General features: G+C 40.2%; 18 protein-coding genes across 18 annotated transcripts; 10 read left to right on the top strand and 8 right to left on the bottom strand.

Moving 5' to 3' along the window:
• Nucleotides 1-77: 77 nt before the first annotated feature.
• Nucleotides 78-950, bottom strand: TOT_030000274 (uncharacterized protein; the record flags this gene model as incomplete). Its single annotated transcript, XM_009693019.1, has 1 exon — nucleotides 78-950. The coding sequence occupies one exon, from the start codon at nucleotides 948-950 to the stop codon at nucleotides 78-80; it is 873 nt and encodes a 290-aa protein (XP_009691314.1).
• Nucleotides 951-1,497: 547 nt separating this feature from the next.
• On the bottom strand, nucleotides 1,498-1,788 carry TOT_030000273 (ubiquitin-like protein; the record flags this gene model as incomplete). The annotated part of the gene is made up of 2 exons (XM_009693018.1): nucleotides 1,498-1,613; nucleotides 1,683-1,788. 2 exons carry the CDS (start codon nucleotides 1,786-1,788, stop codon nucleotides 1,498-1,500), a joined length of 222 nt encoding a protein of 73 aa, XP_009691313.1.
• A 246-nt stretch (nucleotides 1,789-2,034) lies between these two features.
• TOT_030000272 (SOH1-like protein) lies at nucleotides 2,035-5,290 on the top strand (the record flags this gene model as incomplete). Its single annotated transcript, XM_009693017.1, has 4 exons — nucleotides 2,035-2,080; nucleotides 2,115-2,385; nucleotides 2,437-5,060; nucleotides 5,160-5,290. The coding sequence occupies 4 exons, from the start codon at nucleotides 2,035-2,037 to the stop codon at nucleotides 5,288-5,290; spliced, it is 3,072 nt and encodes a 1,023-aa protein (XP_009691312.1).
• A 160-nt stretch (nucleotides 5,291-5,450) lies between these two features.
• TOT_030000271 (conserved hypothetical protein) lies at nucleotides 5,451-7,112 on the top strand (the record flags this gene model as incomplete). The annotated part of the gene is made up of 4 exons (XM_009693016.1): nucleotides 5,451-6,263; nucleotides 6,434-6,791; nucleotides 6,852-6,982; nucleotides 7,014-7,112. 4 exons carry the CDS (start codon nucleotides 5,451-5,453, stop codon nucleotides 7,110-7,112), a joined length of 1,401 nt encoding a protein of 466 aa, XP_009691311.1.
• A 96-nt stretch (nucleotides 7,113-7,208) lies between these two features.
• TOT_030000270 (ribosome biogenesis protein) lies at nucleotides 7,209-8,154 on the bottom strand (the record flags this gene model as incomplete). The annotated part of the gene is made up of 2 exons (XM_009693015.1): nucleotides 7,209-7,953; nucleotides 8,045-8,154. The coding sequence occupies 2 exons, from the start codon at nucleotides 8,152-8,154 to the stop codon at nucleotides 7,209-7,211; spliced, it is 855 nt and encodes a 284-aa protein (XP_009691310.1).
• A 199-nt stretch (nucleotides 8,155-8,353) lies between these two features.
• Nucleotides 8,354-9,089, top strand: TOT_030000269 (conserved hypothetical protein; the record flags this gene model as incomplete). Its single annotated transcript, XM_009693014.1, has 2 exons — nucleotides 8,354-8,920; nucleotides 9,036-9,089. 2 exons carry the CDS (start codon nucleotides 8,354-8,356, stop codon nucleotides 9,087-9,089), a joined length of 621 nt encoding a protein of 206 aa, XP_009691309.1.
• TOT_030000268 (hypothetical protein) lies at nucleotides 9,016-9,379 on the bottom strand (the record flags this gene model as incomplete). Its single annotated transcript, XM_009693013.1, has 3 exons — nucleotides 9,016-9,147; nucleotides 9,191-9,260; nucleotides 9,294-9,379. 3 exons carry the CDS (start codon nucleotides 9,377-9,379, stop codon nucleotides 9,016-9,018), a joined length of 288 nt encoding a protein of 95 aa, XP_009691308.1.
• A 318-nt stretch (nucleotides 9,380-9,697) lies between these two features.
• Nucleotides 9,698-10,095, bottom strand: TOT_030000267 (uncharacterized protein; the record flags this gene model as incomplete). Its single annotated transcript, XM_009693012.1, has 3 exons — nucleotides 9,698-9,786; nucleotides 9,821-9,910; nucleotides 10,008-10,095. 3 exons carry the CDS (start codon nucleotides 10,093-10,095, stop codon nucleotides 9,698-9,700), a joined length of 267 nt encoding a protein of 88 aa, XP_009691307.1.
• Nucleotides 10,096-10,260: 165 nt separating this feature from the next.
• On the top strand, nucleotides 10,261-11,690 carry TOT_030000266 (uncharacterized protein; the record flags this gene model as incomplete). Its single annotated transcript, XM_009693011.1, has 7 exons — nucleotides 10,261-10,355; nucleotides 10,444-10,541; nucleotides 10,573-10,640; nucleotides 10,685-11,007; nucleotides 11,041-11,137; nucleotides 11,270-11,467; nucleotides 11,535-11,690. 7 exons carry the CDS (start codon nucleotides 10,261-10,263, stop codon nucleotides 11,688-11,690), a joined length of 1,035 nt encoding a protein of 344 aa, XP_009691306.1.
• An 18-nt stretch (nucleotides 11,691-11,708) lies between these two features.
• Nucleotides 11,709-11,961, top strand: TOT_030000265 (hypothetical protein; the record flags this gene model as incomplete). Its single annotated transcript, XM_009693010.1, has 2 exons — nucleotides 11,709-11,798; nucleotides 11,848-11,961. 2 exons carry the CDS (start codon nucleotides 11,709-11,711, stop codon nucleotides 11,959-11,961), a joined length of 204 nt encoding a protein of 67 aa, XP_009691305.1.
• Nucleotides 11,962-12,167: 206 nt separating this feature from the next.
• On the top strand, nucleotides 12,168-12,893 carry TOT_030000264 (conserved hypothetical protein; the record flags this gene model as incomplete). Its single annotated transcript, XM_009693009.1, has 4 exons — nucleotides 12,168-12,216; nucleotides 12,286-12,432; nucleotides 12,522-12,554; nucleotides 12,616-12,893. The coding sequence occupies 4 exons, from the start codon at nucleotides 12,168-12,170 to the stop codon at nucleotides 12,891-12,893; spliced, it is 507 nt and encodes a 168-aa protein (XP_009691304.1).
• A 239-nt stretch (nucleotides 12,894-13,132) lies between these two features.
• On the top strand, nucleotides 13,133-17,380 carry TOT_030000263 (uncharacterized protein; the record flags this gene model as incomplete). The annotated part of the gene is made up of 12 exons (XM_009693008.1): nucleotides 13,133-13,477; nucleotides 13,538-14,798; nucleotides 14,844-14,966; nucleotides 15,174-15,395; nucleotides 15,513-15,670; nucleotides 15,750-15,992; nucleotides 16,122-16,250; nucleotides 16,282-16,377; nucleotides 16,500-16,562; nucleotides 16,629-16,711; nucleotides 16,745-16,844; nucleotides 17,042-17,380. 12 exons carry the CDS (start codon nucleotides 13,133-13,135, stop codon nucleotides 17,378-17,380), a joined length of 3,162 nt encoding a protein of 1,053 aa, XP_009691303.1.
• A 152-nt stretch (nucleotides 17,381-17,532) lies between these two features.
• Nucleotides 17,533-18,178, top strand: TOT_030000909 (conserved hypothetical protein; the record flags this gene model as incomplete). Its single annotated transcript, XM_009693007.1, has 2 exons — nucleotides 17,533-17,681; nucleotides 17,749-18,178. The coding sequence occupies 2 exons, from the start codon at nucleotides 17,533-17,535 to the stop codon at nucleotides 18,176-18,178; spliced, it is 579 nt and encodes a 192-aa protein (XP_009691302.1).
• Nucleotides 18,179-18,221: 43 nt separating this feature from the next.
• Nucleotides 18,222-18,505, bottom strand: TOT_030000261 (ribosomal protein S30; the record flags this gene model as incomplete). The annotated part of the gene is made up of 2 exons (XM_009693006.1): nucleotides 18,222-18,400; nucleotides 18,502-18,505. The coding sequence occupies 2 exons, from the start codon at nucleotides 18,503-18,505 to the stop codon at nucleotides 18,222-18,224; spliced, it is 183 nt and encodes a 60-aa protein (XP_009691301.1).
• Nucleotides 18,506-19,124: 619 nt separating this feature from the next.
• On the top strand, nucleotides 19,125-20,900 carry TOT_030000260 (uncharacterized protein; the record flags this gene model as incomplete). Its single annotated transcript, XM_009693005.1, is given in 3 exon segments — nucleotides 19,125-20,598; nucleotides 20,750-20,829; nucleotides 20,841-20,900. 3 exon segments carry the CDS (start codon nucleotides 19,125-19,127, stop codon nucleotides 20,898-20,900), a joined length of 1,614 nt encoding a protein of 537 aa, XP_009691300.1.
• A 280-nt stretch (nucleotides 20,901-21,180) lies between these two features.
• TOT_030000259 (conserved hypothetical protein) lies at nucleotides 21,181-21,616 on the top strand (the record flags this gene model as incomplete). Its single annotated transcript, XM_009693004.1, has 2 exons — nucleotides 21,181-21,322; nucleotides 21,450-21,616. The coding sequence occupies 2 exons, from the start codon at nucleotides 21,181-21,183 to the stop codon at nucleotides 21,614-21,616; spliced, it is 309 nt and encodes a 102-aa protein (XP_009691299.1).
• A 110-nt stretch (nucleotides 21,617-21,726) lies between these two features.
• Nucleotides 21,727-23,733, bottom strand: TOT_030000258 (ATP synthase subunit alpha; the record flags this gene model as incomplete). Its single annotated transcript, XM_009693003.1, has 5 exons — nucleotides 21,727-22,373; nucleotides 22,495-22,842; nucleotides 22,889-23,187; nucleotides 23,250-23,422; nucleotides 23,563-23,733. The coding sequence occupies 5 exons, from the start codon at nucleotides 23,731-23,733 to the stop codon at nucleotides 21,727-21,729; spliced, it is 1,638 nt and encodes a 545-aa protein (XP_009691298.1).
• A 307-nt stretch (nucleotides 23,734-24,040) lies between these two features.
• Nucleotides 24,041-24,373, bottom strand: TOT_030000257 (cold shock protein; the record flags this gene model as incomplete). Its single annotated transcript, XM_009693002.1, has 1 exon — nucleotides 24,041-24,373. One exon carries the CDS (start codon nucleotides 24,371-24,373, stop codon nucleotides 24,041-24,043), a length of 333 nt encoding a protein of 110 aa, XP_009691297.1.
• Between the last annotated feature and the right edge of the window lie 288 nt (nucleotides 24,374-24,661).

Raw genomic sequence — 24,661 nt, 5'->3', positions numbered from 1 at the left:
ACACACACATAGACAACCAGTATAAAACATACACACTAGTCAGTACACACTGAGAAACATATAGTCAAATTTAAACATTATAAAGATTCGAGATCCCCTGTGGGTCTTTTCTCCTGTGGAATTGCGTACATAGCATTGGGGGTGTACACAGTCTCGCCCCTGTCGAGGAGCCGCTTGGGGGTGTATAAAAACACACTCTTGCAATTGTTCAGCAAACCCCTGTCGAAAGGGTTAAAGTCCTCGAAGTGCTCCTTCAGCTTATCATAGGTGCTCATGTTGTAGCCAATAATGAAAATGTGGAAGACGTAGAGACCGAAGATGACCCAAACACTCAGGAAAACTTCAATCATGAAGACAATGGTGCCTACAATATCAACAGGCTTCTCGTGCAAGTTCTTAGGAAACCTCGGAAAGAACTCGACCGACCTGAAAACGAAAACGCCGAAAAGGAAAAAGAAGTACACACAGCAGCACAGCGTGAAGGCCAAAAATATATTGTAGTTGTAGTAGCCAATGCAGTTTGAGACGTAAGGGCAGTGGTGGTCGAACTTGAGAATGCACCTGTCACAGTCTGAGCAGTGCACGGCCCTGGGAGGCCTGTAAATGTGGCAGGTCAGACAGTATTTCAGCTTCATCGTCTGCCCGTTTATCGTGACGTCCACAAAGCGGAGCGGGTTCGTGGTTCTGAACGACTTCTTCAGCGGGTCGAACACGCGGTTCGGGTAGTCCAGCCTCTTCACGTAGCCCGGTCTGGACACTGAGGTTGCGATAAACAGAACGAGTGTGACAATGCCGAGTAAAACCTGAATCACGGCCACAACCACCAAATTCCTCTGCACGTAAAACTTAAAATGGTAGGTCAAAAAAAACACGAAGGGCGCAAACGCCAACAGGAATGTGCCTGTGGGCACAATATACTTTTTAAATCTAAATATCCACAAGTTAGCCATGATTGTGCGCCCTCCTAGCGAAATACGGTTTTGAACCCTTTAATCACAACATACATAATCAAATACATTGTAATTTTATTAAAAACAATGCAGAACACGTCAAGCAGGTCATCCTTATACTTCATTTCGAGTATAAGCGTAAAACATGTACGATTTCACATACTTTACAAAACAACATTAACTGGAAAAAGATTATAAGACACAATTTAGAATCTCCCAGCTTCAAAATAAAATTACACACTGTTGAAATATTTGTCTGAGAAAATTCATATGTTCAATGAAATAAAAATTTATATGATCCATAATGATCTTTCACAGAATCAATTATCGAAAAAGTAAAATCCATTTAAATGGAAAATTATAATATATAATACAAAGGCAATCAAGAGAAAATATCTATATATATTAACCAAAAGTGTAAATAGAAAACAATGAAATTTTGTGTTACACCGTACAAATATAGTGGAAGGTGATTGAATGGAGAATAAGCCAAGAGCCGGGCTACATTTTACAAATACACCAATTTCAGGTGTGTATTGTTGGGGAATCAATTATAAAACAGTTCAAGTCCCATTCCATCCTTAATTTCATAATCCTCAAGTGTGATGTGATCCTTGTAAATTGTGTACCACTTTTGTATACGAATCTTATCATATCTTGTTCCTATAAACACAATAAGTGTATGGTTAAAAAATATAAACTAACAATAGCAAATAAAATGTGGTAACGAACCTGTTTGAGCTGCGACCAATTTCTTCAAATCCAAAATAGTATCATCGGAATTACATTTGACTCTAATTTTCCTACCAAGACGGTCGTTTAAAATAACTTCAATCATCTGAATTTGAGTTATCAAAATGACAAAAAACAACTATCAAATCATAAATAATAAAAATATATACCTATATAGCTACTAAATTACTTATTTAACATTACTTGAGCCATATTTAAATATTATTAATATAATGCTATTAAAAAATTAAAATAAAAATAAGAATAATGTTAATTTATAATGATTCATCCCCATCCATTCTTACATACCCTTAGCAATCACATATAATGGAACTATAATTAACTAATTAAAATGGAATCGAATACCTCAGATATAACTACACAAAGAATTGATAAAGGTGTGTTTAAATATTTATATTTAATACATTGTAGTTGAGTTTGATGACCAGTTTCGATTCGAGGTGGAATTAGAATTCGTACAATGCTTGTCAAATGTATACTATTTAAAATATCTGAAAAACCGTGGATATTTTGAAGATGAAAGATTTAGAGCATATTTGTTCTACTTGCAATACTGGCGAACGCGGGAATACATCAAATACATCAAATACCCTTATTGTGTAAAAATATTGGAGTTACTGATGGATGACGACTTTGTGAAAACACTATCAAACGATTTATCTATAGAATCCCTAAAAACCCAGTTAAATAACCATTGGTTATGCTATAAATACGAAAGATAAAAAATGTGTAGAATGATTAATTTACCAAGGATACCACATTTCAATATCATAAAATGTAAACTAGAAAGGAATTTAAATGAGAATGTATTTACACATTTGGTAAATGATGGAGTTTATATCAAAAATGGATTTTATTATCGATTTGATAGATGTTTTCACTATATAGTGGACGATGTAAATTATAGATTAGACAGTAAATACGTAAAAAGGAACCTGGACAACCTGGATAAAAATATAAAATGGCTGCGGTCGCTGAATAGCCTGGAGTCGTATATTGGAGCTGAGAATAACTCAGATGAAAGTAGGGAGTTGCTCGTTAAGTTGGACATTTTAAAAAACGTGGATAAAATAGAAGATGAATATGACGGAGAATCGTTGCTTAAATACCTAGAAGATAAGCGTTTGCTGGTGGAAAGTATATTGGACTACCTTCCAAATACAACCAAGGAATTTAGAAGAAATCACATATTAAACAATCCACTGATTCAGTACATATATAGGCTTATAAGAAGGAACATGGATAAGTTGAGTAGTGACATAATGATAAAATATTACAAAGTGTTATTAGAAATCGATGTAGATGATATAAATGATTTGTTGGCTGAAATGTATTTGGGAATATGGAAGAGATTGGAAGAAGATAGTATGGATGAAGACGATAGAATGGAAGTAAAAATAGAACTATTGAGTAGAATAATAAATAAAGTGGATACGAGTAGAATGGAAGTAAAATTAGAGGATGTGCTGATTAGTAGTTTATGCAGTAATGTAGTATTTTACAAGAAAATAAAAGAACTGACAAAGATAGTGTATTACACACACATGAAACAGGGTAATAATCGTATAAGTGGCAGTAGCATAGACAGCAGTGATAACAGTGATTGTATATTCAATAACCACTCTGACAATTATTTGGAAAATTATGTGTTGAAATTGAGCAACTATGTGTACTTGTTAGACACCACGAGCATAATAAACTCACTGTACCTACTATATAAGCTGAAGTACGTGGACACGGAGATATTTAATAAGTTCACAGAAGCAATCATGTATAGGTTTGAAACGTTAAACTACGAGGAGATGGAAGTGCTGGTGTCAATAATGTCAAGATATAAGCACCTGCACGTGGTGAGCGGAGTGGATCTGGGAGAAAGCATATACAGCGAGGGAGGAAAGATGCTGCTAAGCATGATGAGAAGATACTTTGAAGACAAGCTGGTAAATCTGAGGCTAACGAGGATGCTTGATCCACTGACGTCACTGACAATGCTAGGAACGAGTAGTACTTATCTGAAGTCGCTGGTGCTGAAGAAGCTGAGCCCAGATATGATGAATGGATTGAACAGGGTAGAATTTGGTAAATTGTTGATACTATTAAGTAACTTGAGAGTGAATAAGGCAAACGAGCAAGTATCAGGGCTAATACAAGACTATTTGTTTAAAAGTGGAAATTTACAAGTATCTGCGTCAACTAACATTAATGGTAACACCATTACGGATGTTGACACCTCAGATGATATTAGCAGGAGAGTGCTTGATTCAGATGAGCAAAACATGTTAAAGTTACTTGGCAACTTTATACCAAAAAGGAAATATCAGAAGTACCTTAATAACTATATAAGAGAGCATATGGAAACAAATGGACACACTGATTCAAAAACCATACTGTTCTTTGTGAAAAGGTACTTGGATAACAAACTGTACAAGTACGATGATAAAATGATGGCCAGTTTGTTGTCAAAGTTGATGTTGCCGAGCACAGAAACTGCTGAGAACACCAATACATTCGATAGTATGGGTAGTACGCGTGCCGCTAACACTGGTAGTGCCAATTCGACTGTCTACACTGAGAACAATTTAGTTGATATTAGGAATCAGACAAACGAGATTAGCAAAGTAAGGGGGCATATCGATGATGTTGAGAAAATGGGAATGAGTAGTTTAATAGTAGTGTTAGATGGGATTAATAATAGCCGCCTAAGCATGGAGAAGGTGCAGCACATTACGGATGTTGTATATGGAAGAATTTATAATACACTGAAAAGAACAAGTAGATGGAATATTAGGCACATACAACAAGTGCTGAGCTTCATGATAGAAACGAGAATAGTTAACGTGCAGCTGCTGGATTACATAATGGAGTACATATATGACCACTTCATAGTGTCAATACAGAATGAATCAGAAATGGAAACGGAGATTAGTAGGATGACAGCCACTAAAATCAACGTATATCTACTGTATTTAAGAGCAGCACTATTTTTAAAAAAGAGTCTACCGGAAGTGGACGCGCATAACATATATAACGGCATAGTATACCACATTAACCAGAATACAGAACAGTTTATGGCAAACGAGGAAGTGATAGAAAACTTTAAGGAACTGCTAACGTATGAGAGATATAATAACACGAAGCTGTATGAGCATATAATGAGTAAACTAGGTGGAGAACACGTGGATGTGTGTAGTAGCTACAATGTGATGAAGAATAACACAGGGAAGGCAAAAGCGATTCTATCTAAGCAGCTAAGCAACGATTACACCAGTTCTCATCAAGTTGGAGACTTGACACTTGATTTCTACTCGCCAATATTGAAAGAAGGAGTACACATATTAAAAAGGAAACATTATTACAGTAAATAATAAACAGTTAGACAGATAAAAATGGTAATTATAACCAGGGACTAGATAGATAAATACGAAACAAGTGAAACAATAATGTAAATAAATATAGGAATGGAAGGAGGAGATGCCGTACATTTGAAGAACAAAGCGCAGTTGATGCTGAACATATCACAAAAACTTAAAATTAAGTTAAGATTAATACCAGAGCACAAATTAGTTGAAAACAACGAAGAAGTGTAATTTTAGTGAATAATATGTTGTAAAATAAGCAGTAGAAAGTGTATACGTTCCCCATTCACATACACGTTTAACAGAGTAAACTCACAATATTTTGTAAATATTAAACAAGAAAAATAATATTTATTTAAATTAACATAAATCGTAGTTCAAATTTGAGAAAATGAAGGACGATTTATCTGACGTTTCCTCAGTGGAAGATGAGGGCTACTCCGAGATGCCAGAATTCAAGCGGGAGCAGATCCTAGCGGAGAAGCACGCGGAGCAGCTGAAGAAGAAGCAGAGAAGGAACCTGATAGAGTCTTCGAAATTAGAAAAGGAGGACTCGATGGACAAGCTGAACAACGATCTTGACTACCTGGACGACATAATAGAAGAGACTGCGGAGAAGCCGCCCGAAGACCAACTGAACGACAAAACGCTGTTTAACGACGACGCAGGTCCGATACCGGCGCCCTCGAAATCGGAAAAGCACGAGTCGATCAAGCACGTGACGGCGTCGCTGGCGAACGCAGCCAAGGTGTCGAAGAACAAGGCGCTCAACATCCTGGAACACCCGAACTACAACGAGTACATATCGGGGACGCTGATGAACGTGTACATCTCAGTGGACAGCACGAAGCTGACGCCGCTGGCCTCGGAAAAGAACTTCGAGGCGAAGTCGCTCTCGGAGACGTTCCCGAAGCTGATAGGGAAGCACGTGGTGTTCCAGGTGGAGTCGGCGCTGAAGTGCGAACGTTACGACGTGCACGGAACGAACTACGTGACCTGCGACCACAAAAGCAGGAACCTGCTGGGCAGAACCGAGTACATTTTCTGCGGCAGAATCCTGAACGTGAACCCGGGCGTGTTCAACACGCTGGTCCTGGCGAGCGTGAACGACGTGTGCAACATGCCCTTCTACGACCAGGACATAACGTTCGGCGACGAGGATTTTGCGCAGTTTCTCAAGCACATAGCGAACAACCTGAAATCGGTAAGCGCACTAGTCACTTGCAATACTACTACTACTGCTACTGCTATTTATAACGCAACTATTGCTAACACATATAATACAACAATTACGACAACTGATACAAGTAATAACAACACTAATACTGCCACCAGTACCCAAATCAATAGTAACAACAATAAACCAATATTCAGTTCACATTCACGGATGAGGACGTTCAAATGATCTTGGAAAGGAAATTGCTGGACAGAGCACCCTCGACGATGGGAAGGAAGTCGCTGATCGCCGAGATACAACGCTACTCACATGAGATTGAGCTTCTGATGGATGCGGCGAGAAACGACCCGTCGCAAATACCAAGGCTCAAGGAGCACGAAAGGAAGAAGCAGGAGCTGGTCGAGAAGCTGGAGAGATACAACAAGCCGTCAGTGACAAACCAGTACTCAGTGAGGACATCGTCACTGCTGTGTGCAACAGATGACCTATCGTCAAAGGGAGTTGTGAGAAAGACGACAAAGCCGACGCCAATGATAATGGGTAGGACGCAGACTAGTTATTAAATACAACAAATCACAATAGTAACCTTTACGTCAACGACAAATAAACGATTAGATTACCTGGTACCTAGTATGAAGGAAGATGAGGCGCAAAATGAGATGAATGAAACGAAGAACGTGTTCAAGAGGACGTTGAACGACCTCAAAGCAAGCAAACAGCAGTACATTCTGGACCAATACCTCCAGGTAAGTGCACAATCACATTAAGATGTTTCAGTACGTCAACAACATGAACATGGACTTTGACGTTGGCGACAAGCGAGTCTACTTCAGGCACTTCAAAAAAGTAAAACTGAGTGAACTTTTAAACAATTAACGTCACCATCGACAGTATTAACGCAACGTTGCAAAGATTATCGCAGACTTTAATATATGTTAAACTAGTACCCATATACACTTAGATGATGACACATTAGTAGTCCAGGGCACTCTCGAGAGAGCAGATCAGGGTGAAGCAGTTGGCGAGGCAGCTGAGGTTGTACTCCTTGATCGCAATGCAGTGGTCATACTTGCAACTCTGCTTAAACTCGCGCTTATAGTTTAAAAACGACTGCTCCAGAGACTCCAAGTGGTTCGCGTCAGCAGGCGACTTCTTCACAGCGTCTCTAGAAAGAATGCGCTTGTGGACCTTGGAGACGTCAACGACACCGGACGGGCAAATTGAGTCGAGTGGACGAGAAGGGGAGACTGAAACGAAGAACCAGCTGTCATCAATAACCGGCTTCAAGTCAGAAATGAGCGCGGATAAGTTAGAATTCGGGCACTTGTTGTCAACAGCGACCCTCCTGGCGCCCTCGGGAATCAGGGAGTCGAGGGGCTGTTCGAGCAGCTCCACGAGGACCTCGCCGCTCTCAGTGGTCAGGCTCCGGGACTTGCTGTGCAGGTAGTTTGCGAACACCTTGTTGAACACCTTGAAGGTGCGAGGCACCCTGAAGTCCCTGGCCACTTTAAACAGCTTGCCGTCGAGCGTTTGAACGTACACCTGGATCCTGCCCTCCTTGTTCAGAATGGAGTCGTGGAGGGCGAGAAGGCAAAAGTGAACGATATCAGGCCTAACTTCGGACCAGTCTCTCCGAGCGGAACTGGGTCTTTTGCGATTTGTTTGAGCAGGCTCCTCGTCCTGGTCGTCATTCAAGAAATCGACATCATTTAAGCTTCTACGAAAATATAATAAAAGAGGAAAATAGATTAACAAACAATCATAAACCAATTTAGATAAAAATATACACACATATAAATAAATAATACCTAGTGTTGTGGATGTGTTCCTGTAGAAGAGTCAACTTCGTTTGATTGTATTTTTTACTTCCAAAATATAGCTCTAAACTGGCATTACAAATGACAAAATTTATAGTCATAACTTTAAAAGCAGAATCTATATATTTTACAAACTAAACAGTGAAAAATACAACAATTAGATGAAAATAAATACGCCTTTAATAGTGTTGAGAATGTACAGAGAAATCAGTTAATATTTACTTAAATTTATCAAAAATTGAGTAAAACAACAAGAAGTTGACTTATTATGTATTATAATAACAAATAAATTCAAACACAATGGGAAAGACTAATAAAAAGTCTAAGCTGAAGGGGTACGGAGTATACTGGTCCGGCGACATAAAGAACAAACACATCGCAAGAAAAAATAAACAATACATCCGAGACCAGAAGTATCTTCACAAGTATAAAAAATTTAAGGACCAATACGTTGAACAGGAGTCTTCTCAGCCCACCGAGAGGCACACAGAGCCTTCAAGTAGTTTAAACACTGACTTTGAGGCCCCCAATTCCATAAAACCACAGGTCGAAGTGACATATTTAGAACTTTCAGATGAGGAATCCCCAACTAAATATAACGATTCTAGTCCAATAGTCGAAGAACCTGAAGACGATGATGGCTACAAGGAGAGTGTAGATGAAGGCAGCAAGCAGAGGGGGAATGTCTACTCCAAAGTGCTCAAAAAACGGAGAGAGATCGAGATGAAGAAGAAAGAGGAACATGACCAGCGGGTCGAGGAGATAAAAAAGAGAAAGAAGGAAATACGCGCGAAGAAGCAGAAGAGGTACGAGCGGCACAGACTACTGGGAGCAAGAACTAAGAAGGGCCAGCCGATAATGAAAAACGTGATAAAGCACATAATGAAAAACTTTAATCCAGAGGAATAAGCACTCACAAGGTTAAATTTCATTGCAAATGCCTATTTTACATTTACTTAGAGCTACTCGACATTCCGAATAGGATTGGAGTCCACGTCCTCACTGGCGCCCAAATTCACACTTTTATCACGATTAGAGTCCAGGGTAAATTGACCACTTGACCTCCTGGAACGGACGCGCGTCCTATTTTTATTCTAAACATATGTTAAAAAGAATAATAAACAACAGTAAACACACCTTTGGTTTATCGTTGTCATCGGCCTTCTTTTTCTTTTTTAAACAACTCAGTGGATTTGGGTTCTTTTTTCTACAACATCAATTAAATGTAAAGCAAGAGTACCTTTTCTTTTTAAACTCCTTGGGCTTCTCGGGACTGCTCAGAAAGGGCTTTTCCCATGCCTTCGGGAGTTTCTTGTTCTCTTCCATCTGACAATTGGGTAAGGACGGTTAAACGTACATTTAGTTTCTGATCGAGTGTGTGAAACGAGGGTTTTTCCAAATAGGGAACGTTATTGTTCAGCTTAATGATAGGGATTCCCCCTGACTCCCTGAACACAAATTATACAGGCATCACTTAAAGGTGATCCGACCTTAGCCACTTTATGAGTGTTTTATCCTGCGAGGCCACGAACAGCTTTTCCTGATTATTGTTGCCGACCGCAGAAAGTATGCACCTCCTGGAGTTGGGATTCTCCGCAGCCTTGTGGAAACACTTGATTCTGCAAAGTTCTGACGGGTGTCGACCTACTTTTGGTAATGCTTCACTACAAGCACGGCTCCACTGAGGTCCTCGCCCATGTTCTTCAGTTCATTCAAAATACAGTTGGAAACGTCTAAACATCGAGAATGAGTAAGAGGGGAAAATACATGGTACGGCGGACCCTCCTAGAAGGATCGGCAACTGCTCCTTGATGTGTATCTTATTCTTCAGAGCAGCGAACACGAAGCTACCGTCCACTAAATCTCAATAAATCCACAAAACATCACGAAAACATACAATTTTCACGTAAAATAAGTTAATTATGGACAAACACATGAAATATATGGACATTACCTAGTACTCTATAAGGTTCAGTGAGACTGTGTAAAGTCTTATAAAACTCAACAATCCTTCTATTTCTTTTACTTTTAGTTACCTTCATGATGTACAAACAACTATTTTACAAATATTGTTAAAAGATATTAAGTAAATGATTATTTGTAGGTTAATAAAACACACCATAATCCTTCCACAAAATTAGATATATTTAAGTAACTGATCTAGAAACTTTTGTAATATTATTTTAATTGATATATATTGTGTAATAATGGACGTTATCAGTACTGTAAGCTGGCTCCCTCGCAAATATTGCGATTCTGATTTCTTCAAAAATTACATCCACAAAGATGATCCGGAGCCAGAGTTAGTATAATAAATTGCACACACATTTTATTTATATCATACATAATATATACACAAATATACACCGATTAATATAACGTTATTTTAGAATGGATGTTGATGAATCCGATAAGGAAGAGGAAGTAGGGGAAGTCCCTGGAGATGAGTTCGACCTAGAACATTACGACGACGACGACCTCGTTCCAAGTATTTAAGCACAAAATCAACCCAATTTTAGACGAGCAAATGTTTACAATGAGTTCGAAGGACGAGAAGTACATTGAGGAGGACGAGGAGGACGTGAAGGTAAAACCAATGCCAAAATGACGGAATCATAACAAAAACTGTAGGCAAGGAAGCTGGAGGAGTCAGACAGGGTCATAATAGCAGGTGTTAACTACGAACACCTCTCGGCGCTGGTGGTCTACATCTACGATGTCGACACGTGTGGGCTGGAGCCGAACCACACCATTGAACTGGCAAGCTTTCCACTGTGCTCGGAGGTGGTTGGAGAAGTTGAAACGATGCCACTGCTAGCAGTTGGAACATTCGAGCCTGAGATAAACTTGTGGAACATAAGTGAAATAAACCTGCTGAACCCGTTCGTATCACTGGGGGGAGACATAGAGGATAAAACGGCAGTTTTATCGATATCGCACTCAAAAAACACAAAGTAACATGGCAATCATCTAATAACACATTTTAGGAACCTGCTTGCAGGAGGTTACTCAGATAACGTAGTGAGGGTTTGGGACCTAAAGCAAACATCGGTGGCACAAACACTGAATCATCACACAAACAAGGTTAGGGAGCAGCTATTCATTTAACCAATGACGACAGTAACACAAAACACACACATGCTAAACAGCAACCATTTATGCTTGTGGATGTATATATGTCATTGTTTCACCAATGATTTCCCAACAACGTTGCAGGTTCAAGTTGTATCATGGAATCCCAAGGACCCTTACTTGATGTTCACAGGGGGATTTGACAAGGTGGTTACACTGGTAGACCTTAGACAGAGTAAACCAGCGGTAAGTGGACAGTTCCATAATATTTTTATTCAGTCAACATATAAAATGGAGGCAGATATCGAATGTGCAATTTGGTCCTCGGACCAAAACACAATTGTAAGTCACTACCCCAATCTAAAGACTGGGTCTTAATTTAACAAGAAACAACATCAACGATTTTTAGATTGGTCTGGAGACAGGAGAAGTGTTTGAATATGATTGGTCAGCAGGAAAAAAAAGATGGAAAATGAAGGCACATAAAAAAAACTGTACAAGCATATCCAAAGTTAAAGGTGGGTCCCGTAACAGGATCACAGCAATCACACAAGCGAGAGCGTGACAAAAGTTTGTAGATTTTATGGTAACCTGCGGACTGGGATCAAAGGCACGGGTGTACAAGCTCGGAGGAGAGGAGCCGAAGCTGGTCGAAAAGAAGAATCTGAAGGCAGTAAGCTCTAGATTAAAAAACCACAATTACACATCCTGACAAATCGTAGGGACCGCTGTTTACAAGCTCGCCGTCTTCGGATGACGACTACCTGTTATCCTTCGGGGGAAACAACCTGGTCATCTGGGACCTGGAGACGATAGAACATTTAAACAAAGTGTAAGTGCAAGGGCGCACAGGCAAAGTAATTTTAAACGCATACGCAATATATGGTAGCAATGTGTGTTCACTTGGGAGCTATACGCCAAGTTTCCGAAGCGGAGCATGGAATCTCAGTGTATACACCCACACATTACTCCCCATCTGCCGAAGGAGGATTCCAACACTCACAACCATCATTCGGACCAAAAATCCTAACCCAACTCAAGAATGTCTGGAGGTTTATTGACCACTTTAAGATACGGCACAGCAACTTTAGGTAGGCGCCATTTAACACATGGAACCCAAACAGAACAAACAACAACAATTAACTAATAAATTTAATTAGGATTGCTATCGGCACTCTCCCCTTATGTAAGCAAGCACTGGAGGCTGGCTCCAAGTCTTTTGAGACCACTCCTGAACGTATCCTGGGGATACCTGTTCGGGTCTCACGTTTGGGAAGTGTTTGCGAACAGCTTGAAGGATTCCACAGGTAATTCGACGTAATTATTGGTCAAACTGACACTTTATAAATAATATACTGATAATAAATCATTTGACACTTTTATACAATTAATACAGAAGAGGAGCCAGTGTTGGAAGCGAGTCCAGAAGGTATGTGAATATCATATATACACATAGTAGATATTTGGTGACATGTAATATGCTACTTTAGGCCAAGTCAAAAATACAGATCTATTTTACCTGTTGGCCTTATTGGGAAACAGTGTTGTACTATTCTCGACATTTGGACTGGCCCCGTCCTTTAAAAGGCTGCAAATGTGCGCATACGTATCACTAGTATCGACGCTGGTGAACTACTTCCTCGTAGTACCGTACGTCTCTAAAAAAAAGTCGGAATGTCTGATGTTCAAGGCGGTCAAGCCAAAGACACTATCGAGATTCCTTTTGTTCACAACCCTCTTTTCATTAACCTTATACACAGTATCATAATTTGACCCTTACAATTCATTATATACAATATTTAGCTTTGTTGAGCGTAAATTGATAAGTGCCCGCTTACACATCACACAATGCTCAATTACAATTATACAGTGTGTTAATGTCGATGGTATTTATAACTATGAACTCTTTAAAGAAAAATGTAAATTTAAAAGTATGGATAACACTTCTTTTATAAAATTTAGATAAAATAATCCAATACGTATTATAATTATAAACACTTGGATTCTATGGATATCAGAATTTTTTTCGGAAAGAGTTCTGAACAAATATCAGAAGAAAATAAGAAATCAACAAAGGTTACTAAGCCAACTAAAAGCAAAGCACAAAAAAAGGAGGTTAAAGAGAAAACAAAAACAAAAACAAAGACCGAGGAAACGTCTAAAAAAACTAAAAATGAAAGACAAGAAAAGGAAGACGTTGAATTTGGACCAATATATAAAAAGAAAAAGCTATTAAAGAAGATGGTGATTTCAGAATCTAGTGATTCAGACTCGAGTGTAGTAGTAGAGAAACACACAAAGAAAAAAACACTCTTCAGCGAAGATGAAGAAGTAGAAGTGGAAAACGAGGTGGTAGAAGAAAAGCCGGTGATAACAATAGACGATGAATCGAGCAACGCATCACAAACAAAGGAGGAGGTAGAGGAAATCACAAGCGGAGAATCGAGCAAGAAAGGAAACAAATCAGTAAGCAACTGGGTGAGAGAACAGTTGAAGATGGATAACCCAGAGAAGCTGGAGGAGCTGGAAAAGGATAAGTGCAGCACAGAAAATATGCAGATGGACATAAAGTATTGGTGTAACAACGAGAAGAAGTTGGTGGATCCTTCGACGAAGGTAAAAAAGGATACGAGAGTTAACGTGGATATGAATAGTTATTTGGACCTGTTGGCATTTCCAAAGTCGCAAAAGACATTGAAGGCAGTGAAAAGCAGATTGACCACGAGTGAGTTAGAACAAAGCAACGTGTCAGCAAGGTCGTTTAAGGATGTGTATGAAACAGTGACTGGGTCAAGCAGATCAGAAAAAGCAAAGGAGTCGCCGTCTAGACTAGGCTTGTCGATGAAATCGCCCGAGAGAGTGTTGCACTCAAAGAACGGGAGTCAGAGTCCTGTTGGCAAGAGCCAGGTTGTTGAAGTAAACTCGCAAAAGTCAGTGGAGTCAGAAAAAACACCAAGTAAAACAAGGACTACAAAGTCGCCAAAGAGACTAATGGAATCAGGAGAGTCTGAAGAAAGAGCGAATAAGAAGAGACAGGTGAGTACGCAAAAGAGTCCAGTAAAAAAGCTGAAAACAGTGGAAATAAAAAATACGGAGCAGATGGAAAGCCTGTTCGGATCGTCAGACTCATCGCCATACGTGTCACCAACAAAGAGTACAGGGAGAGGATCAGACACGTCGAATCAAAGCACACCAAACAGACGCAAATACAGAAAGGTAGGAGGAGACGCCGAAGGTAAAAAAAGAAAAACACAGACGAAGAAGAAGCAGTCAGTGAATCAAGAGAACGTGGACGACTCAAACCTGGTATCAGGAAGGAAGTTCGTGTTCACAGGAGAGTTGAGCATGGATAGAGACGAAGCGACGTACAAGGTGAAGAGACTGGGAGGAATCGTAGTGAGTGCAGTGAGTGGGCAGACAGACTACCTGGTGTACGGAGATAAGTTGGAGGACGGAAGAGATTACACAACAGGAACGAAGTACAAAAAGGCGAAGGAGCTTAACAAAAACAAGGGTCTGAACATACAGCTGATCAACGAGGAACAGTTTATGAATTTGCTGAAGGACACACCGAGAATAGAAGAGGAAGATGAATTGGTGGAAGAGGAGTTAACAGGCGTACAACAGGAAGAAGGTAGGCTGGATGGGAAGGTAGAAGGCGGAGTGGGAACTAGTCTGAGTAGTGGCGAATTGGAGAGCAGCAAAACAGGAACGGCAGCTAAAGCACAAGACCAAATGCTGTTTGAGAAGTACAGACCGAGCAACCTGTACGAGCTGATGGGAAACCAGAAGCTGATAGAAAGACTGAAAGAGTGGCTGCAGAATTATGACTACACAGGAGGTAAGAAACGACAACAGTAGACTAGACGTTATATATTTTAGATTAATACACTAAATATTGTGGATAATAACGATTAGATATTTTAGAATAACAAATTAGATATATATGCAAATGATAGCACTTACAGTATATTCAAAATAAATATGTCAAAGTATTAGTACAGTATATAGTTATACCAAGGGAATATGATATAAATGGACTGTGTAGAATACAAACATTTAGGTTCATCAAAAGGGAAGGACGATAGCTTTAAAGCTGCACTGTTGAGTGGGCCACCAGGGATAGGGAAGACGACGTGCGCAAGACTGGTTGGCGAGTCGTTCGGATACTACGTGATGGAGTTTAACGCCTCTGACCAGAGAAGTAAAAACGCAGTGGAAAAAATAACGCCCCTGGTAACAGGAACAGTAACGCTCAATTCATTCCAAAGTATTTTTATAGTCACAACATATTAGCTACGCATACAATATATTAGCTACGCATACAATATATTAGCTACGGATAAAACATGTTAAAGCCGTGGTTATCACTGATTTATTAATGTAGACAACTCAATTAGAGACTTGAAAAGAACACTGCTGGTGTTGGATGAAATCGACGGAATGAGTTCAGGAGACAGAGGAGGAATACAGAGCATCATTAAGCTGATACAAATAGCACGCTGTCCAATAATACTAATATGCAACGACAGATACTCGCAGAAGGTAGGTTGTCAGCGTAACATAAGGTCTATTAAAACGGCAATAGTTAGATATTTGGGATTCTACTAAGATTAAAACGTAGATATCGACACTGAGTAACAAGTGTCTGGACTTGAGGTTTGGTTCGCCCTCAATAGAGTTGTTCATAAAGAGAGTGAATCAAATATGTAAACTGGAAAAAATACCAGCCACGGAAAACCTATTACTGGATCTGTATCATAAATCAAACGGAGACATGAGGTACACACTTAACTATCTACAATTCTACGCAACCACGAAAAGCAAGGACGGCCCAGATGGAACAATAAATAAAAAGGATGAATCAGTAAGTTTAAATATTGAAGATAGTTATTGTTCGTAAGGCCGATGGTTAAGTATTAAAGTAGATAAAGTTATAAGTATTGATAGCCCTTGATAGTTTACTAACAATATGTCAACAAATACACTAATTTAGTATTCGCAAAATATATTCGACAATTGCAACAAGGTGTTTAACTTGAGTAAAATGAGCTTGCGGGACAAGCTGAGTAAAGTCAACGAGATATTCTTCACGGATTACAACATCATGTCACTGATGTTGCAGGTAAAGATCTGAAAGAAATAGAATGAAATAGGAAAACTACGTCAAGTACAACAGGAACATAGGAGTGATATCGAAGATAGCATTGGACTACGTGTGCGGAGACATGGTCAACAAGGTCATGCAAAGGGTAACTTATAGATTCATAGTAACAGTAGTCGTAGTAATAGATAACAATTTAACCAGCACATAAGTTTGTAATTACTAAACGAATGCATAAGATTGAGCGCACAGAACAAATGTATTATGTAGACTCAGACATATTCACTACTGCCAGATCTATCGTCCTTGACGGCTGTGATACCAGCATTAGAAGTGAGTGATGCAACTAAAAGATATTCACAAGTTTAAAATGAATACACACTATAAAAAATATCGTAGATGAACAAGGCGGGCAGTGGACTCACGGAAAGATTGTCATTCCCACAGTGGCTAGGTAAACAGTCAACGACAACGAAAAACAGGTAAACAAGTGGATTTAAGCAATGGACACGCAGGAGAATACTGAGTGAAATAAGTATGAACTTATCATATAAAACAACGCTCTACGGATCCAACTTGCTGATGGACGGGTACCTGGAATTGATATACCAAAACGTAAGTGAATAAGAATATAATGAAGAAATAGTTAGATGTCTTGAATTCTAAAACAGTTAGGCAGTTGGTTACATTGCTTATATTTAAGAATGTTGTATGGCACGTAGATAATCTGTGTAGATAAAAAGCTAGGTATATATGTACACACAGTGACCGTAAATAAAAAGGCACAAAGAGAATACACATTAATAAAATAGGTTATGAAACACCTGGTGAAAGAAAACGTGGACGAATGTGTCGATTATATAAACGAAGTGGGAATAACGAGAGAAATGGTAGTGGACGGAATAGCAAACCTGAGGTTTAAAAACCAGGAAAACATATACGCCAAAATAAGCACAAAAACAAAGACACAGCTGACGAAAAAAATGGCAACGCAACTGGTAAAAGTAGTCAACACTAAGAGGAATAGATACACAACCTACGACTCAAAACCAGATCACGAATCGGAGGAAGAAGAACAGGACGACGACTACGATCCACTGTTGAAAAAGATGAACCCTAATAAAAAACAAGCAAAACAGAAAAGGAAATAATGTAATAAGTAGATGGATGGCATATGTGTATAAATTTAAGCATAAATGGATGAACGTTCATTACCACCCCATGCATTGAACAATTAGTTTTAATCAGCTTTGTTATACTGTAAATTATAACTTTGATCACACACCCAGCCTATTTAACGACAATGGTAACAAGATCAAGGAGAAACTTGGCCAGGAACGAGGCACCCCCAAAGGCAGTAGTCGAGCGCAACAAAACCAAGGACGTAAAGAGGCCTACAACACTCTATCTCATGTATTTCTTCCTAGCCCTGCTGGTCATTTCAGGTAAGCCGTGATACAGCAGAAACATGATTAAAAACACACAACTCGCTCGCAATATTTACTATCATTCTTTTTAGGTCTTGTGGAGATGCAAAGGCACATGAAGGTGTCGAAGAAATTATTCTCGCGCTTCAGGTTTTAGAGAGCATGAGGGGAGTCACGCTGCAGCTTTTTAGGATGGGAAATCCACTGAATCCCATGATACGCGCACACATACGCTCCGTTCAGAGGTCCTCCTTTTCCACCAATTTACACAACAAAGGAAGCGGCTCTCGAGACGATGAGGCTAAGGATCACGCGAGCAACGCGCGGATGTCCCAGAGGCTCTGGGACACGCTCGTGCCCGAGAGGAACTGGTCGCTTCTCTCGCCCCAATTCTGGGTGCTGCTCGTCGCCACAATCTCGCTTTACACGTACAACAGGGTAAACAATAAGCACCTGGACAAGACAAAAGCTCTTCTAGATCTCGAAAGGGACCGACACAAAGAAATTGTAAACAATAAATAAGTTAGTATCATATTCACATACTCGTTAGCAAATTAGTGAGCGTTTAGCCCTGGGCGTTGTGGCCACGTCTGCGGCCGGAAACGCTGCTGGCGAACCTCCTGTTGTAGGTTTGCCTCTTCTTAGCGCGGCCGGTAAGCGGCTTCTTCTTCTCCTGCTTTGCGACCTTGGGAGTGTGGTTCCTCACCTTTCCAGCCCTAGCCAACGATCCATGAACCTTAACAGCTGAAAAATAAAAATATATTCAGGGAAATAAATTCTGATCGGCGAAGAAGATTAACTAGAAGGCGGGTACAATAGTAGCTATGAAATTAATAAAAACATACCCATTTCGATTATTCAATATAAGTTCAACCAAAAATATTGCGTTAGATACTTATTGGAGTTTTAAATCTCTAAAACTAAAGAAGGAAGAATTATGAAATAATTTATAAAAGTGAGATTTAATTATAATATAGGGCAGGGGTCAAAGAATTAAAATTGTATATAATTTTATTCAAAGTTCAAATATTAATAAATATCAATGAGGACAATATTTTATCACATTAAAACGTAATTGTCATAACTTCTAAACATCATTAATTTAAATTTAAAGGATATATATCCATTTTATATATTATTAAAAATAGAGAATTGATACAGACACAATATTAATAATTTTGAACACAAAACAATATATTCATACCAAATATATAGTTATATTGGATTAAATTGCTTTGATTCATAAACATCACATTCATTACACCTCAACATTTATTTATTGTAATAATCACTATTCATTGATAAATTTGTATCGTATAATGTGTTTTAAATATTTATTGTTGAGTATATTTTACGTTAATTTATAATTATTCATCATTTTGTCTGTTACACATGTTTATTATACATATGCAACAATTTTGATATAATCTAATAAGAAGATATTTTTTTAAACTCAATTATAGAAACCATGGATGGAAAAAATCCATATGATTTTGAAAGTTTAGTCAGTTTGATGCGGATGAATTTCGCTTCAATCGTAGAAAAGGTGAAGGGAATGAAAGTGTTTATATTGGACTCAGAAACGAGTAAAATAATATCGCTGGTGTATACGCACTCATATTTACTGGAAAATGAAGTGTTGCTTACGCTAAACATAGACGACGGAACGATATTTGACCCTGACCCGAATGTGACAGTCGACGCGAACCTGAAGTACATGAAAGGAGTGTACATAGTATCGCCAAACATGGAAAACCTTAATAAGATCTCATCAGAGCTTAAGAATCCGCACTTTAAGGAGTACTACGTGTACTTCACGAACAAAGTGAAGGAGGATCTGCTGGAGCTGATGGCGAAGTCAGACACACTGGAGCTAGTCAAGGGAGTATACGAGTATTTCGTGGATTTTTACGTACTAGACGAGTCCCTATTCACACTAAATATCGCAAACCTGCAGTCGCTGTACAAGGATGACGTTAACATGATGCTGGACTTCAGCGTGTCGAAGATGGTTAACTCGCTGTTCTCAGTGTGCTGTATGCTTAACCAAATACCCACAGTAGTGTACAGAAGAAACAATCCGATTCTGCAGACAATAGCAAATAAGCTGCAGGCGGACTTCAACAACAACAACCTGAACCTGCAGTCAATAATACAGTCGTACAACAACTACAACTCGAAGAATCCGACGGCAGACCACTCGGGCTGCGTACTGCTGATCCTCGACCGGAGAGAAGACTGCATCACGCCGCTGATGAACCACTGGACGTACAGAGCAATGATCCACGAAATGCTGAAGATCAACAACAATAAGGTGATGCTGGAGGACACGGAGTACATCCTGGGCATCAACGACGACTTCTACGGGAAACACCTGTTCGACGAGTTCGCAGACGTCGAGTCGGACCTGAACGTGCTGATAAACGAAAACAAGCCGACCAACTCGGACATTTACAAGATTCTGGAGTCGCTGCCGGCACAGTCGAAGACGCTGAATGACACGACGAGGCACGTGAAGGTGCTGCACGAGCTGTCGAAGCACATCCAGAAGAACAAGCTGCTGGACTCAGGGATACTGGAGCAGGACATAGCGACGAACAGGAGGAACATAATCAACGAGCTCGCGGAGTTCCTGAACGACAAGACGGCGCCGACGTACGAGAAGCTGAGGGTGGCCCTGATATTCTGCCTAAGGAACCCGGGAGACACGAACAAAGTGGCCAGAGTGAAGGACTACCTGAAGATGAATAAGCTGGAACAGCACGTGGGCCTGGTGGATCTGTGCGTGAAACTCGCTAAATTCAGGCCAGTCTCAAAGACGAACCAGGACTTCACGCTGTCATCGCTGAAGGACAAGTTCAACAAGGTGAGCCTGGAGAGCCAGAGCCCGTACCTGCAGTATAAATCGCAACTACACTCAACGTGCTACAACCTAGTCAAAGGTAAGATAGCGACTTAAACGAAAAACATAAAACTTAAAGTAGAGCTTACTTATCCATGGTAACGTGTGTAGGTATAGAATAGTGTGTGGACATAACTAGTAACATGTGGTTAACAATCAGTACTAAGATGGCACAAAATTTATTGATTTAGGTAAGCTGGACGTTGAACTGTACGCCACAATGCCTAGCGCGTATGATTTGGGATACACCCTGAAACATAAGCCAGCATCGGTAAGCATTAGCTAACGGCCATTAATCATGGAACAATTAAACCAATAAAAACCACAATAACACTGTATTAGGCAATCGTGTTCATAGTTGGAGGAGCCACGTACGCAGAAGCACGAGATTGTAACATCGTGAGCCGCGCCACTGGAATCCCTATAATACTGGGCGGATCATACATACACAACTCGAGATCATTTATGGCAGACTTTTTAAACTATGAAGCCCCTGATTTTTAACGCCAATATATTGTTCAACCGTTTACACAGATATATAAACTCTAATAGGTCCTTCTATTCCTCCAGGCGTGCTGTTGGGGATGTGACCTACGATCGTCCGCATCAAATAACCGATCAGATGCCCAAAGTCAGCGAGCTGGACATATATAAGGAAGTACTATCAGGAGAAAAGCGAAAATCGATTAGAAGGTCGGATTTTCTCAAGTTTACGGGCGGGAAACGGCCTCTGATATCATCGCATCTGCACGCCAATTTAATAGGTAACCATCCAGTCATTAAATTATCATTATAATTTCTATCGTATCCTATTTTAACTTTTTTTACACAATAAACTACCACTTTATTAGATACTATTCCATTATGGCCTTTAAATTATCCATTTCATAGCCTCTGGCCTCATTGTTTGGGCCGTCGTCGCCTTCTTCCTCACCTTTAAGGTGATGAAGCCTGAGAGTTACGAATGGGTTGAGAACGAGCGCAGACGCATCGAGGCTGCCAAGCAGAAGATAGCGCTGATAAAGAAGGACCAGGAGAACAAGGCCCTGGCTCAGTGACGTTTAACACACACACACACAGTCCACTCTAATATCGTCGCCCTTTACAGATATACATACACATATACATATATACATACATATATACACATATACACATAAACAAACTATTACTTGTTAAAATTGTTTATAAAGTTCTCGAGTGTGCTCTTCAGCCTCGATTCCGTTTCCGGAGTCAGCACTCCTTCCTTTTCCAGGGTGGTCAGGAGGTCCGAGTGCTGGCTGCTCAGGTGCTCCAGCAATTCCTCCTCGTACCTGTTCACGAGCTTCGGGTCCAGCTTGTCCAGCAGCCCGTTGACGCCGCCGTAGATGACGCAGATCTGCAGCGGCACTGAGAGCGGCGAGTACTGCTTCTGCTTCAGCAGCTCAGTCAGCAGCGTGCCCCTCGTCAGCAGCTGCTGCGTGCTCGCGTCGAGGTCCGAGCCGAACTGCGAGAATGCCTGTATTTCTCTGAACTGCGCCAGGTCCAGCTTCATGGTGCCCGAGACCTGCTTCATCGCCTTCGACTGCGCCGCCGAGCCCACTCTCGACACTGACAGGCCCACGTTGATTGCTGGCCTGATTCCCTTGTAGAACAACTCAGACTCCAGGAATATCTGCCCGTCTGTGATTGAAATGACGTTCGTCGGGATGTAGGCCGACACGTCTCCCGCCTGCGTCTCAATTATGGGCAGTGCCGTCAGTGATCCCGATCCGTTAGCGTCACTCATCTTCGCCGCTCTTTCGAGCAGACGCGAGTGCAGATAGAAGATGTCACCTATGACCCATATTTTCCCATACTAACTAATCTACCAATACTATAGTATACCAATATTATTGTCTACCAATACAATTGTCTACCAATATATATCTTCCATAATTTAGTGACGCTTGTTTACCTGGATATGCTTCACGTCCTGGGGGCCTCCTCAACAGCAGCGACATTTGCCTGTAGGCTGTCGCCTGCTTCGACAGGTCGTCGTAGATAATTACGCAGTGCTTCTTATTGTTTCTGAACCACTCTCCCATGCTGCACCCTGTAAACGGCGCCAGAAACTGCAACGGTGCCGGGTCTGAGGCCGTCGCAGCCACAACCACGGTATACTTGAGCGCGTCGTTGTCCTCCAGCGTTTTCAGAATCCTTGCCACTGTGGATCTTTTCTGTCCAACTGCAACATATATACAGTACAACTTTTTAGAGTCATCGGAGCCTTCGTTCATTAGCTTCTGGTTCAAAATGGTGTCCACTACGCATTTTTGTAAATATTCTAGTTCTCTGGTCTTAAAATTTACCTGCTAGTGCAGTCTTTCCCGTTTGCCTGTCGCCGATGATCAGCTCTCTCTGGCCACGTCCGATCGGCACGAGTGAGTCTACGCACTTCATTCCTGTGGTCATGGGCTCGTGCACGCTCCTTCTGTCTATGATGCCTGGTGCCGGCACCTCCACACGACTCGTCTCCTTCGTGTTTACGTCCCCCTTTCCGTCTATTGGACGCCCCAAGGCGTCAACCACTCTTCCCAGCAACTCCGGACCCACTGGTACGTCCAAGATCCTGTTCGTTCTGCTCACCGTATCACCTTCCAAAATCGACCTATGACATTGTTATCACTTTCACATTTAACTTAGAAAATCCTTTTCGCTGACACTACTCACCTATCATCACCGAATATAACTACACCGATGTTGTCTGTTTCCAGGTTAAGTGCCATTCCTGCCACACCGGACGAGAACATCACCAGTTCGCCGGCTTTCACCTCCTTCAAACCATAGATGCGTGCAATACCGTCACCGACGTTGATTACATGGCCAACGTCTTTGACGTCCTTCTACAAACAATTTATGAAATTTAAACACTTTGGCAACAGTTACTCTATGTGTGCACAAATATCAACGAATCTTGTTGCTTAAGATATCGTATACGGATTAGGAAAAGGGTGGAATCCTACGGTGTAAACACAAAACAAACCTGGGTGTCCCAGCCTGATATACGGCTTTGGAGCAACTTTGAGATCTCAGCAGGAGATACTTTAGTTGTGGCGAAACTTCTGTTAAAATTTAAACCGTTGTTAAGAAATCCAATGTTTCTAGTTCGGGAAGATTGATAAAATGACTTGGTGATTTTACTAATAAACTTCATTTTAGTGACAGAATACAAACAAAGACAAATATAAAAGAAAAAGGAACAGAGGGGTTTTTATTCATATGCCGATTGAGCCAAGCTACGTTTGTATTTTATAACACACCAGTTCAACCCCACCCTATGAACAATATACCTATTCTTCCAAACTTTATCCAATACATATTATAGTAATTCTTTTATCTAACTTGTTATAATGTCAAATTCAAAAGAATTCTTGAAAAATTAGTGTTCATTATTATTGAATAAAAGCATATAACTAGGCGTGCGTTAATGGTCATATGTATCAGATTAATTTGAACGAGGTTTAATACCTTCTATTCATATCGAAATCACGATCGTCATTTCTGTACATAGCTGAAGATTCCGAGTCCTGATATCTATTACGATTGCTCCTAAACAATTCGTTTTGTGATCCCATTACATAATCTCCGTCAGGTCCAGTCACGTGAATGGCCTTCTTCCTATCATTTTCAAGAACAACTTCTAACTCGACCTTCTCGTTTTCCCTTAACGACCTGAATCCGTCGGCGTAAATCTCGGATTGGTGTACGAACACGTCTTCGCCACTATCGAGAGTTATAAAGCCGTAACCCTTCTTTGAATTGAACCACTTGCACGTTCCACTAAGTCTAGCCATTTTTAATAATCTTTGTTTGATTTATTATTGATTTTTAATACTTGGTGGATGAATCTTGGTAAAAGTGGTAATGGTCTAAAAAAATATTTAATTACACATTTAAATATGTATATAATGCAAATAAAATACTTGTGTGATGATAAAAAATACTGATGAGAATTTGGTAAGAAAAAAAGAAAAGTACAATTTAATTAATATTAACTAAGTTACTAAAGGCGTACATAGCCATTTTATATCTGGGGTCGGATTAGCATAAATTAGAGAAGCAAAGAATTATAAGATGCTATT

The sequence above is a fragment of the Theileria orientalis genome, chromosome 3, assembly GCF_000740895.1.
Source record: "Theileria orientalis strain Shintoku DNA, chromosome 3, complete genome".
NCBI classification, from domain to species: Eukaryota; Apicomplexa; class Aconoidasida; order Piroplasmida; family Theileriidae; genus Theileria; species Theileria orientalis.
The sequence above is the reverse complement of the archived record's forward strand: the minus strand, read 5'-3'. Positions and strand labels throughout refer to the sequence as shown.